Source organism: Melospiza melodia, chromosome 3 (genome assembly GCF_035770615.1).
Source record: "Melospiza melodia melodia isolate bMelMel2 chromosome 3, bMelMel2.pri, whole genome shotgun sequence".
NCBI classification, from domain to species: domain Eukaryota; kingdom Metazoa; phylum Chordata; class Aves; order Passeriformes; family Passerellidae; genus Melospiza; species Melospiza melodia.
In genome coordinates, this window is record NC_086196.1 from 43,396,640 (window position 1) to 43,408,692 (window position 12,053).

The 12,053-nt window shown below is 35.2% G+C and overlaps 1 protein-coding gene across 1 annotated transcript in view; it reads left to right on the top strand.

Moving 5' to 3' along the window:
* The window catches only part of ADGB (androglobin), an 89,211-nt gene that overhangs the window by 60,560 nt on the left and 16,598 nt on the right, over positions 1-12,053 (top strand). The window contains exons 23-26 of the mRNA XM_063153345.1: positions 1,049-1,183; positions 1,995-2,148; positions 5,304-5,491; positions 6,990-7,174. Of these exons, the coding sequence (XP_063009415.1) occupies positions 1,049-1,183; positions 1,995-2,148; positions 5,304-5,491; positions 6,990-7,174 (662 nt within the window). The remainder of the gene's footprint in view (positions 1-1,048; positions 1,184-1,994; positions 2,149-5,303; positions 5,492-6,989; positions 7,175-12,053) is intronic.

The following is a 12,053-nucleotide window of genomic DNA, read 5'->3' on the forward strand; positions in this document are numbered from 1 at the left end:
GGTAGTAGAAATGTAGTAGGTGTATTTCTATGCTTTTCCTGCTATTTTATTACAGCTTTTGGAAAGATGGCTATTCTAATTTCAACAGTGTTCATTAAGTCATTTGCAAGCCTAACACTCTCTGGGGATCACATATTTCCATTAAGCCCTCCAAAAATCTCTCTGCAAGTGTTCACACAACTGATCTAGCAGTAAATCAGTTCTTCCAGGGGTGAGGAGTGAAAACTGGCAATAATTACTGCCTGTGGATATAAATCCTCACTCCTTATAACCAGCAATTTGAGCAACACTCATACCAGGTATAATTTCATATCACCTTTTAGTGTTTCTAATTTTGTAAAACCTGTGTACATTGATGGGATCAGGACTTCGCAAGCACAACCTTGTTCCAAATATTAGCCTTCCATTTTAGATTTGTAGCATCAGCAAAGATGAGATGCAGTTTTTAGCCTGCTTTCCAACCTATAAAACTCATGGGGTTCATAGCCATTGTCCTGAGGGATACATTTGAGTGTTGAAATCATGCTAATGTGCTTGTGCTTAATTTTTTTAACAGCTGACAGATTTCTATTTAACATAACAATCTAGCACCTTGGCCAATAAGTTTTATTACTTTATTGTTCCAAAACATTTTAAAACTAAATAAAGGTATTTTAATATCCTAATGATTCTACGGCTTTAAGATGACAACTTAATATAAAGAAAATGAAGTTATGCTAACTGATATTTATTAAAAAGAAAAAAAAGTAAAGTTTTGTAGAAACCATAACATCTTGGGATATTAGAAGCAGCTATAGTCACAGGTAGACTGATGGATAGAAATATGTGTATATATTTGCCATGAGGTCTGAAAGAACTGATCCCTCCATGATTTTTTTATTTAAGAGTGAACAACTACTAGAGAAACATTAGTAGCACATTTTATGTTGTTGTTTTACATTCATGAACGAAGTAGTGTTCTTCATGATCAGCATTAAGTAAAAGTCAGTATATATATATATGCCACCCTGATTGGATTGAAGTCTTTATCTTGTTTTCTGCTTTCCAGAGAAATATTTAAAAGAAACTTTAATTCAGTTGAAAAGTTTCCTTGTTATGAAGATGAATCATGTAAGATGTTTTTCACTGATTATGCAGTAACATATGCTGATCAACCACCAAATGCCTGGTTTCTGGTTTTCAGGTGAGTTTCACAGAGTCCTATACAACTCTTATGGGGGAGTAGTATTGATGTACTCTGGTTTTTCACTAACCTGCTTAAAAACTTACTTATCTGTCTGCTTTCCTTAAATTCTGGCATGTACTTGTTCTGGCTTTGGGTGGAACAAAGTTCATTTTCTTCTTAATTTCTTCATTTTCTTCCTAGTAGCTGGTAGAGTGTGGCATATTTGGATTTAGTGTGATAACAATATTGATAACACACTGATGTTTTGGTCGTTGAGTGCATACCCCAAGTCAAGGACTTTTCAATGTCTCACGCTCTGCCAGTGAGGGGGTGCACAAAAATCTGGGAGGAAGCACAGCCAGGACAGCTGCCCTGAAGTGGCCAAAGGGATGCTCCATACCAGAGAATGTCTTGTTTAGTATCTAAACTGTGGGAGGATTACCTGGAAGGGGGCTGATCACTGCTCAGGAACAGGCTGGCCATTGGTCAGTGACTGGTGACCAATTGTATCGAGCATCATTCATTTCTTTGGGGTTCTGTTACTCTCTCTCCCTCTCCTCGTCATTAAAAATGTTCATATTATTAGAATATTTATTAGTATATATTTTTTGTATTGTTAAATTGTTCTTAACACATGAGATTTGTATTTTCTTTTCGATTCTTTCCCTCAGGTATGTTGGGGGTGGGGAGTGTGTGAGCGGCTGCATTGTACTTAATTGCTGGCTTGATTGCTGGGGCTAAATTGTGGCAATATTTTTTTGCTTTGTATTGCACATATCCTTTTATTTGGGAAAATGTTTTTTGATAAAATTCAATTTTTCTTTTTTAGAGAAATATTTATTGTCCCAGAAGACATGTTTATATTGACAAAGGTGTTTACCACTATCCCTTCCTGCAGACTTCATGTTCTTGATAATGACACACAGGAGGAAATGCCACATGCCTTTTTCAATGTGGCACCTCATGTTTATCCCAAAAATAAGGTAAACGCAAGAACTTGTTGTGAAAAGTATAATTTTAAAAATAATAAACAATGCCCAAATTCTGTGGAGATTTTTAGCTATGTCATAGTGTTAGTAGTGTTCTACTTAAAAGCACACCCTTATTTATTAGCAAGTTTGAACAGAGACCACCCCTGATCTGCTTCCGTGCTAAATATTTATTAGTAAACTTTTGATTATTTCTCCTATATACTCCTTCCAGCTGCTGTTGTTTTGGAGGTTTTCCTGTATATCATGCATAACTGAGCACAGTAAATTTGGTGCCAATGTTTAACTTGTGGCCATAAAAAGTTTGAATAAGAAATGATAAGGGTACATATTTTCTTCCCACGGGTACAGCACAGTAGCCCTAGTGATTGTGTCAACTACTGATGAAAATGGCCCTTTTCATTGGATTCCTGCTCCTCCCTATTTAAAAAGTCCTCTCTTAAACCCTCTTGAGCCCACAGTTTTGTATTGTTTGCTAAACTAATGGTTAATATTTAGTAATATTAAATGTGGTTAATAACAGTAAAGAGTGATTTTTAGAGTATTAAAACAGAATTGTGCGGGCATACTGTATTTTTTTTACTTGTTCTTATTACATTTCTCAATCACTGAGCTCTTGAGTTCCTCAGTATGGATATCACCTTATGCTCTCCAATTTAGCTTGCTTCTTCCTATTTCCAAATAATTGATTATTGTTTCAGTGGAGCTGCACATGCTTTGGAAAGTTCTGTTGATGCTTTGACAAGACATTTTGCTGTTGGTAAACACAGAATACAATGGTATTACTTTAATCTGTTATATTTTTTGTAACAGTATTTTGTAAAAAATAGTCAACAATGTAGTACATCAAGAAAGAAATTATTCAGTATGCCTGAATTCTTAAATGTCAGTATTATTACATAAAAAGTAATTTTTGAAAAGAATACGCTCACCAGTTCTGCTTCCAAACTATGACTCAGCAATTTACAACAGTGGTAAAAAGGAATCCTGTCAACAGATACTGGTACTTTGCTGCAGAGACACTTCTGGAACACATTAAAGTTCATTTCAGAATGATTGACAATGAAGATAAAATCTGCACACTAGCAATAAAGTCTGTCTTCTTTTTGCAGACTTTACAACCTAGATGGAAACTGGGTACTTGCTTAGCATTATTTGGATTTTTTGGGTTGCATTAAAGTTTTTTGGTGTTTTTTTTCCCTACTGCTGGATACAGTTGAATTTGTTTTAGTTCTTGGTGTGCTTTTTTTTTTTTTTTAATTCTACTCTATTATTCACAAGTCTTTTGAACAGATTGTAGAAAAGGATAGAGATAAGCACTCAAGCTTCAGCCGACCTACATAGATAAGAGTTTAAGAAATCATCACTACCACCATATTTAGTCTAGAAAATAGAAGTCTATTTGAGCAAGGACACTGCTCAGATATTTCTCTTGACTAGACATAGAAGGATGTAAGGGATTCATCTTACTTTGCCATAAAGTTAATTTGGGTGGTATATTAGCAAACAATCCTTTCTGATTCTAGAGATAGTGAATTGTAACAAGGTATCTAAGTAAGTAGTAAAACCTGTTGAAGGTTATTTACAAAAGAGACATACATTTAATGGGGTTGTTGACATATATTTTCTTATTTCTCAGTAGTGACTTGGTCTTCCTACCAGACACAAAATTCAGTTATTGTGCTTTCTAATTGCTTGTAGTGTTCACAAAGTGCCCACTCAAACAAACTTTTGGTCCTAAGTCTGAATTTTCTGAATATTTTTAGTGAACATTAGGATTGTATAACATTAGCTTTATAGATAGGTATACAAGAGAAATGGTGAGAATTTTTTCTTCTCATGCATGCTGTGCTTCAGAAAGCAATTGAATATCTGGATAAATCCTTCTCCGTTTGCAGGTGTACTTGGTAAGAACAGAGGGGTCTGTGACTCTGTGCTTGACTAGATGTTTAAATGAGTTCTCCTGAATGGTTTCTCTGAGTGGTTGCTGTTACCTTGTGGTGATTAAAGGTTGTAAAGCACCTTACTGCTACAACTGCGCAAATTGGAATAATGAATAATTGATTTTCATTTCATTCTAAATGTTCAGTATTCATGGAGCCACAGCCCTGAATTATTGTATAGTTCTGAAATTACAGGCCTATTTATTATAAGGATTTTTCAACAAAGCTTTTTGCTGGTAAATGGTGATTTCTTTAAATGGAATTTAGAGGAGGGCTGAAAGAAACAGAGCCTTTCAAAGTTTTTTCATTTGGACCATTTCTTGAGTGGAACTTGAAATTTTAATAATTGAAATATGGGGATATAGGGCTAGTCAGACTACATGAAAAAGGGATTTAATGCTGAGTTCCCCTGCAACATTACAAGTGGCCATTTCACTCCTTATATCCTTTTTTCCTGCCCCTGCCTTTACGGTAATCACATTCACATTGCCTTCATTTTCACAAATACAAATTAATCAAGGTTTGAATCTTTTTATGTTGTATCCTAGCTCCTCATATTCCTATTCTCAGGATTCATAAAGAGCACCTGAATCTGAATCAGCCTTATTAATTTTGTGTTGCATTTTTTATTATTTTTTTAATTTTGTAGTACTAGAAATATTTTTTCTTAATATAGTAATAAAAATAAGATAAAATCTTGTCATTTCGTGCTATATCTGCAGTGGCATTATTAAATTAGGGTAAATGTTAATTTGAAGACTGAAGTAATCTGAGTCTGAAAGACTCAGATTTGAAGACTGAAGTAACCTGATCTCTAAATTTCCATGTAGCAAATTCATCCACCCCTACTTTCACACTCCCTAAGCATGAAGGAGCATTTTAAATCATCAAATAATTTTGTTAGAAAGTGACTTCAGGACTTTGGTAGTATCTGCCCCTAAAAACACCTGCCAGCTTTCCAGGTAGATGAAATTGGATTTAACTTGCCATGTACCTTTTTGCCAAATATGAATTGCTAAAATAAGAGATGCTCCATAGGTTTGAGTAGACTGGAGTTATAAGATTCTTGCTGATGAAGCTCATCTTTTTATAATAATAAGTGTAATGGACAAGAAGTATGTTGCATGTAGTCACAGAGTACCTTTTGGGTAGTGTTATTGTCAAAAATGTTGTAAAATGTAAAAATGACTTGTTCTCCCCTTTCAGAAGGGATACACTTTTGTGGCTGAAGCACACACTGGTGAGCAGCCTGTGCCAGGTGGCAAATGGAAGCTGCGCTTCTGCACCTCCCAGAGTGCCCTTCCATTTCTCTCTCGTGAGGCTGTCAATGATACCTTCTCTACTCTACAATTTAAGGAGTATTACATACCCAACAAGGAGTTCCTACTGTTTAGGTAAATATTGAGGGAAAGATGAATAAATTCCGGGGTTTATATCAGTCATCCCTAGCAGAAAAGTGTGTTCTTTCCTCATTCTTAGAAGGGGAGAATATTGATGCAAATATCTGAATGCTATGGGCTATCAAATTAACATTTGATTAGTGAAAATGTTATTTGTGAAATAGTGTCACTACTTAATGAAGAACAGGTGTGAAGTGCACAGACTATAACTTTAAAATCAAAATTCAGTGTTTTGCATTTCTGTAAGCTCTGTCTTACCCATATGCCAATTACTGAAATTCCATAGTACTTTTGGGAAGTAAACATGTATTGAAACACTCTTTTCCCAATATATCAGACCAATTTCCATCTTGCAGTATTGACAGAATTTTTTTTTTATTTTTTTGTGCTGATTCTTCTAGGAGAATATATTTAGCAAACATGAGATTCAGTTTTTATTAATAGTTTTTTAAATTAATTAAAGTTCATTAAAATCCATTCTGAATTAAGAACTAACCATTCCTAAATTGCTATACTTAAGATTTTACACAAAGAACATTGCATTGCACTACAACAGGCCCTGTGCTTAGAGTTGATTAAATGTGTGTATTTTGAAGATTAATTCTAAAACATTTTACCCTAATTCCTGGAAGCATTTTCAATATTTCAAACCAACAAATTATTATTATTGGGATAGAGGTCTCTTTAAGAGAAGGAATCAGTTTCAACATAATTGAAGAAAGCATGTAATGAAAAAAACCCAAATGCACTAAAATTTTGTCAGCACTCTCTTTCTTGATGACTTTCATTCTTTCACCCTTCTGATGTCACCAACCTTAAAAATAATGATATATTTTTAGTTCCAAACGTGCTGAAGTCAGGGTGATGGAGTTTTTGTGTGTTTTTGTTTCTTTGCTTGTTTGGTGAGATTAGTCATAACAATTTGAATTTATGCACAAAAAGCATATAATACATAAAGCAATGGGTTACAACATAAACAACTATTTGAACAACACAGCAATTATTTGAATTTTTTCCTCAGACTCTAATTCAACATTAACAGGTTTTTAATGCCATGGTCTTTTAAGCTGACCAAAGTAGCTATTGCCATCAAAGGAGATATCCCTACCCTTTTGAAAGCAAATGATCTTTTTTTTTTTTTTTCCTCAGGTACTTTTATAATGGTACAGTTCCCTAATCTGGCTAATGATATTCAACAAATAGAAGTACAGTAGGCATTCAAATGTCTATTTGGACGTTAGATAAGACAATGAAAAAAAAAATAAATAGCTAGACCACCCAATTTTTCAGGAGCAGCACTTGCTTTATTTGTTGATTCACTGCATTAAACTTCACTACAGGAAGCTTAGCCCATCAGATTCCAGGAAAACAGTTTATTTGTAACTCAATTTTAAGTGTTTGCTTCCGGTTCAGCACAACATTTAGGTACTTTCCGAAAAAGAATGATCAGGTATAGTCAGTTATATTGCTATAATTTTTTCTTCCTCTTTAGGTATTTTGTAAAGGTCACAGCACCACATACTGCTACATTGCAGGTACAAACCTCTAATTCAGATGTGCTCATTAAACTACAAGTCCTAGATAATGAGAAGGAAATTACAAGTGTCATTGGAAAGGGCAATGCAGTCATCCCAGTTTTTAATTTCAGGAGTAATCAATCACTTCTGAGCTCCCAGTGTAAGTATTTTATGCCATATTTAATAATTTTATTCACTGCAGGATATACATTCTTTCAGTAACTGTAGATAATCATGGAAAATACTATTTTTCCCTGCTCTTTTCATTAGCCTTTAATTTTACAGTTCAAAACCAAGAAGTACAATTGAATGAGATACATAATTCTTAGACATATTTTCAACAATGGACCCTGTAGCGCTCAGGTAATTTTAGACAAAAATTAAGTACCATCTGCCTGCCTCCATTATACTTCTTATACATAATAGATTTTAGAGACTACTGCCATGCCATCTCCTCTGATGATCTACATTTGTTTTCCTGTTTTCTATACACCTCACTTCTAAATCAAATTATTTCCATTTCATTTGTGTGCTATTTTGAATTATTCATTATAGTTGTGTTTCAATTTTAAAATTAATTCTTCATAAGAAATACATGTTTTCTTAAATAAAGCAAATGTTTTAAGCCAAGTCTGCTACTGTACTCTCCAGTGACACTACTATACATAAGATATGTAAGATATGAAAGTCTTCAGTCCTTCTATGAAGACTTCTAAACAATAAATCTTCTATAAATCTGAGTTTGCCTATTTGAGCATATTGAGAACTTGAGACAAAGACAAATTGTTCAAATACTGGATTATTGCTTTGCTAAAGCCCAGAGGAGCATTATATTTCTTCTGCTCACCTCCACTATTTTGAACTGTGAAGTTTTCAAACATGATCCTTTAGCATAATATGCAATATGAAATTCCAATGCTTTATGGGAAAAAATAATTCATCATATTTGTGAAACATCTTGATTTCTCTCTCAACAGCACCTTGTTATTACCAGAAATGTAAAAAAAAAAAAAAAAATTAGTCCTTTGGAGACCATGCTCTTGAAATGTCATTCATCAGATGAAAGCATTAGGTTTTTAAAGGGAGTCATGGAGAACCTGTCATGATTCTCTCTGAGTTACCAAGATAATCAGTTGCTATTTTGGGTTAATGTTTTAGGAATGTGGAAGTGGACTAGTAAACTTAATGGTAGACTGGTGGAAATAGAAAGGGGAATGTATAAAATAGCTCAGCTTAGGTTCAGCATCACAGTAGTGTCAGGAAGTTGCCAAGATACCCTCAGTAAAGTAAAGGAGAAACTTTGCTTCGGGAGAATGTGTCCTTGCAAAGGTGATAGTCTGAAGACTGAAATAAGTTAAAAAGCACAATCAAGTGACAGAGAAGAAAAATGGATTCCAGCAGAGGCTGAAAGGGAGAGGATGGGGCAAAATAACTGGAAGTGGTGTTTTGCTTTTGCCTATCTACCAGGACACACATGTGAGAACTTTGCAAAATATGTTCAGAAATCAGATACAAACATTCTAGCTCTAATATGCAATGATAAGAATAATTTCTGTTATTTTAAAATTACTTTAATCCACTTTGAATTATTTGATGAAATATCTGTTACACTAGCCTGATTGAAAATAGGAAGGTTTTTTAGTCAGGGTCTATTTAGCAGTGGTGGACATAAAATCCTGTTATGATTTTAGGCTATGTTTGAAGTTGAAATTAATATTCTGATGCTCATTAGGTGTGTGTGAGTATATAGAGAGTTGCCATTTGGAATGAATGACTGTGAAGCTGTTTGATCTTTTGTTTTACTATTATTTATATTTTTACAATAGTTATAATTTTACAATGCTAGACCAACTGGCCTTAACACTGAAGTTCTTCTCCTGTTAATATACATCCTGTATAACACAAAGAAGATAGTTTGTGTAGAATCTTTCATAGCATCCAAATTAAATGAAAATATTGTGAAATGGACTCAGTATAACCAATATAAGAGTACTGTATTACACAATCTACTGAGTGTCTCTAGGTTCAGTAGAGGTTCACTCTATGGCATTGTAAAAGCATGTTTCTTTGGTATTGTCAAAAGTGTTTTTATGGCCTGTACAATAACAATATACAAACTCTCAGAAACACTAATTCCAAATTCAGGTGAAGATTCATACAAATGGCACTCAATACAACAAGATTCCTTCTGTCAGTATTTCTTTGTTCTCTAAAAAGTGTGTTTTCTCAGAGTAAGAATAATCAGAGAGCACTGCTATACTATTGGCACCAATCTTGTTAGTTAAGCCACATACAATCCCTAAATTTGACGCTTATTCACTTCCACACATCTTCTGCCTCTCATAGAATTGAACACTGTGTTGCCAGGAGTTCTCTTAAGTGACATTATTGCACAACCATCACCAATAAAACATTATCTCCCTGCCCACCCACAGCCTGTTAATTCATGTCCAGTCACAGCTGTTCTATTAATGTCTTTTACAGCTCAAAAACTACATTAAACCAACTGATTTTGAATACATTTACCTCTTCTGAGATGTAGCAGATGACTTGGACCTTGAACATTTGCTCGACAATAAAGGACTTACATATTGACACACACATTGCAAGCACAATTTGTTTTGTTGATACAAGCACAGCAGTTGCCTGAGAACAGATAGAAAAGTGAATGCTCACAATCCTTTTATTTTCCACAGTAACAGTCTGATACAATCCTGTTAAAAAGTATAAAAATATCTTTCAGATATTTGTTTGAATATGGAAGTAAGGTAGGTGGAAGTTTCTTCTAGCCAGAACTTAGGAAAACCAAGAGTGACACACATATTTTTGTATATAGTTTAAGAAAAAAAAAGAAAAAAAAAAAAAAAGAAAAAAAATTGGTGTTACAGCACCACCTGGTGACCATTGCGAGATTTAGCGGCTGGGTATGTATTTTTGGGGGCTTTTCCGAGTGATCTTTCCTGTAAAGGAAGCAGATTGACTCTTATGGGGGATTCCACCATTCTGAGAGGAATTATCTTCATGGCAGGATCTTCCTCTGGGAAAATCTTTATAGAATTTGTCAATACTCAAGCTCTTCAGGTTTAGGAGAGATAGAAGAGGCGAATAGCGAGGCATTCATGAAAACCAGTTGTAGCCCAAGGAATATAACCTGCCTTGAGCCCTGCCTGTCTTGCTCGGTGGAGGTAAGGTCCTGCAGAGGGCAGCGCACATCTGCTAAAGCCCCAACACACGTCCTGGAGGGGAGCTCACCCCTCTGCTGACTCCAAGGCAGTACATCTAAGTAGCCTCGCTGCTTTAAAGCTACCCTTTTATAAATTGCATCCACTGGCCCTTGCTAACAGTGCTCAGACAGGCACTGAAGATCATTCCTGACTTGAAACCTTTATGCAAATATTGCAAATGGTAAACTAAAGGTATTTTATGCAATTAGAAAATGTCTTTATGTAGCTATTCTTCCATCTGAAATACAGGTTATTTCTTTGAAACAGATTTTCTTGCAGATGTAGAATATTAACGATTCAGGTCTGTGGATATTGTTTCTTATTCATCCAAATGCACTTCTATTGAGTGAAAGCCTCATGATTTTTGTTCCTTCTGATGAAAGACCTAATAATCTAACCACTGTGAATTACATCTCCTCTCACCTTCACAGCCTGGGATGTTAACTGATACCTAGAAAGCTCAGCAGCAGCTCAGTGAGAAACTATTCCATAGTTACAGGCTTGCTTAGGCATACCTTTTACAAAACAGCAGCCGTGGAGTTGCAGCACCTTAAAAAATGGTTTGTGATTTTTTCTCACAGGCTTCCTTGCCACAAGTACAGCAAGAGGGATGGCTCTGGTGCTAAAGGTTCTGAATGCAATGCAGATGAGCAGCTTAGAACTTGTGATTAGGAGTTTGAGACCTCTTTAAGAGACCATCTCTACAAGGTCTTATTTTGATTTCCTGACTTCTACTGCTTTTCTTAGGAACAAGGAAGCACTGGCTTATGTAGAGGAAAGACGCAGTAGGAAGGAATCCATGGCATTTGGCTTTCATAAGAAACAATATTTCCTAGCTCCAATTGAGTTTCTAGGGGCAAACTTAACCTCTAATTGGGCATTTATTCTTTGACACACCAGCATTACATTTTGTTTCATCTGGTGTCCAATAGTCCTGCCACCTCCTGTGAATTTCCCTGGATGTTTCATCAACATGCATGGAAGTGTGCATTTTTCTTGCAAAGTGTTGCAATGATGCAGTATCATCCTTTTTTTATGCAATGAATCCCGGGAGGAGTAAAGCCTCTTGTCTCAATGAAGTCAGAATGATATCTCTTTCCCAGCTGATGGTCCAGTGTAACACAGGTGAAGCTGCTTGCCCAGAGGTATTATTCTCTGTCCTTATTCAATTTTCTATGAGATGTTCACTTTTAGAATTCTTTTTTACTTTCTCTGTAGACATGCAGGCATAAAACCCCATCACAATGGCATTAGAAATGAAAACAAATTTATGTTTTCTGACTTAATATTTCTGTGCCAGACCTTCTTTAGAATGGTCTAGTTTTCAGTTTTTCCACATAACATCTTCCTTAGTTGAGAATTATATACATTGATAAAGGATGGATCACAAATCAAGTGATCCTTTCAAGACTGGCTCTTTTGTAGCTCAAGTTAGCTATGATTTTGTTTCAGGCTGGCACAAAGAGATAAGAGACTTCTGGAAGGGTATGCAGTGCCAGAACTGTGGTCAATGCACCTCTTCCCTTTATCCAGTTTTACATTATTTACTAAATTATGTTAGCCACAAAGGGATCCCATCATAGAGAGCACAAGGCTCTCTTCATTTTGTAATGTATAGCATGATGCTGTGATGGTTAGTGCAGGAAAGAAGCATGGGCTTTCAGGGGAAAAATTATATGCTTTATAAACTAACAACAGTCATATATACAGTCTTCAATTTCTCGTTATTTACTTTGAAGATATTTGTGATTTGCAGGCAAAATGAAATCAGGGTAGTATTTGGAATAAGCATCATTTTAATTGGAAGCTTCTGAG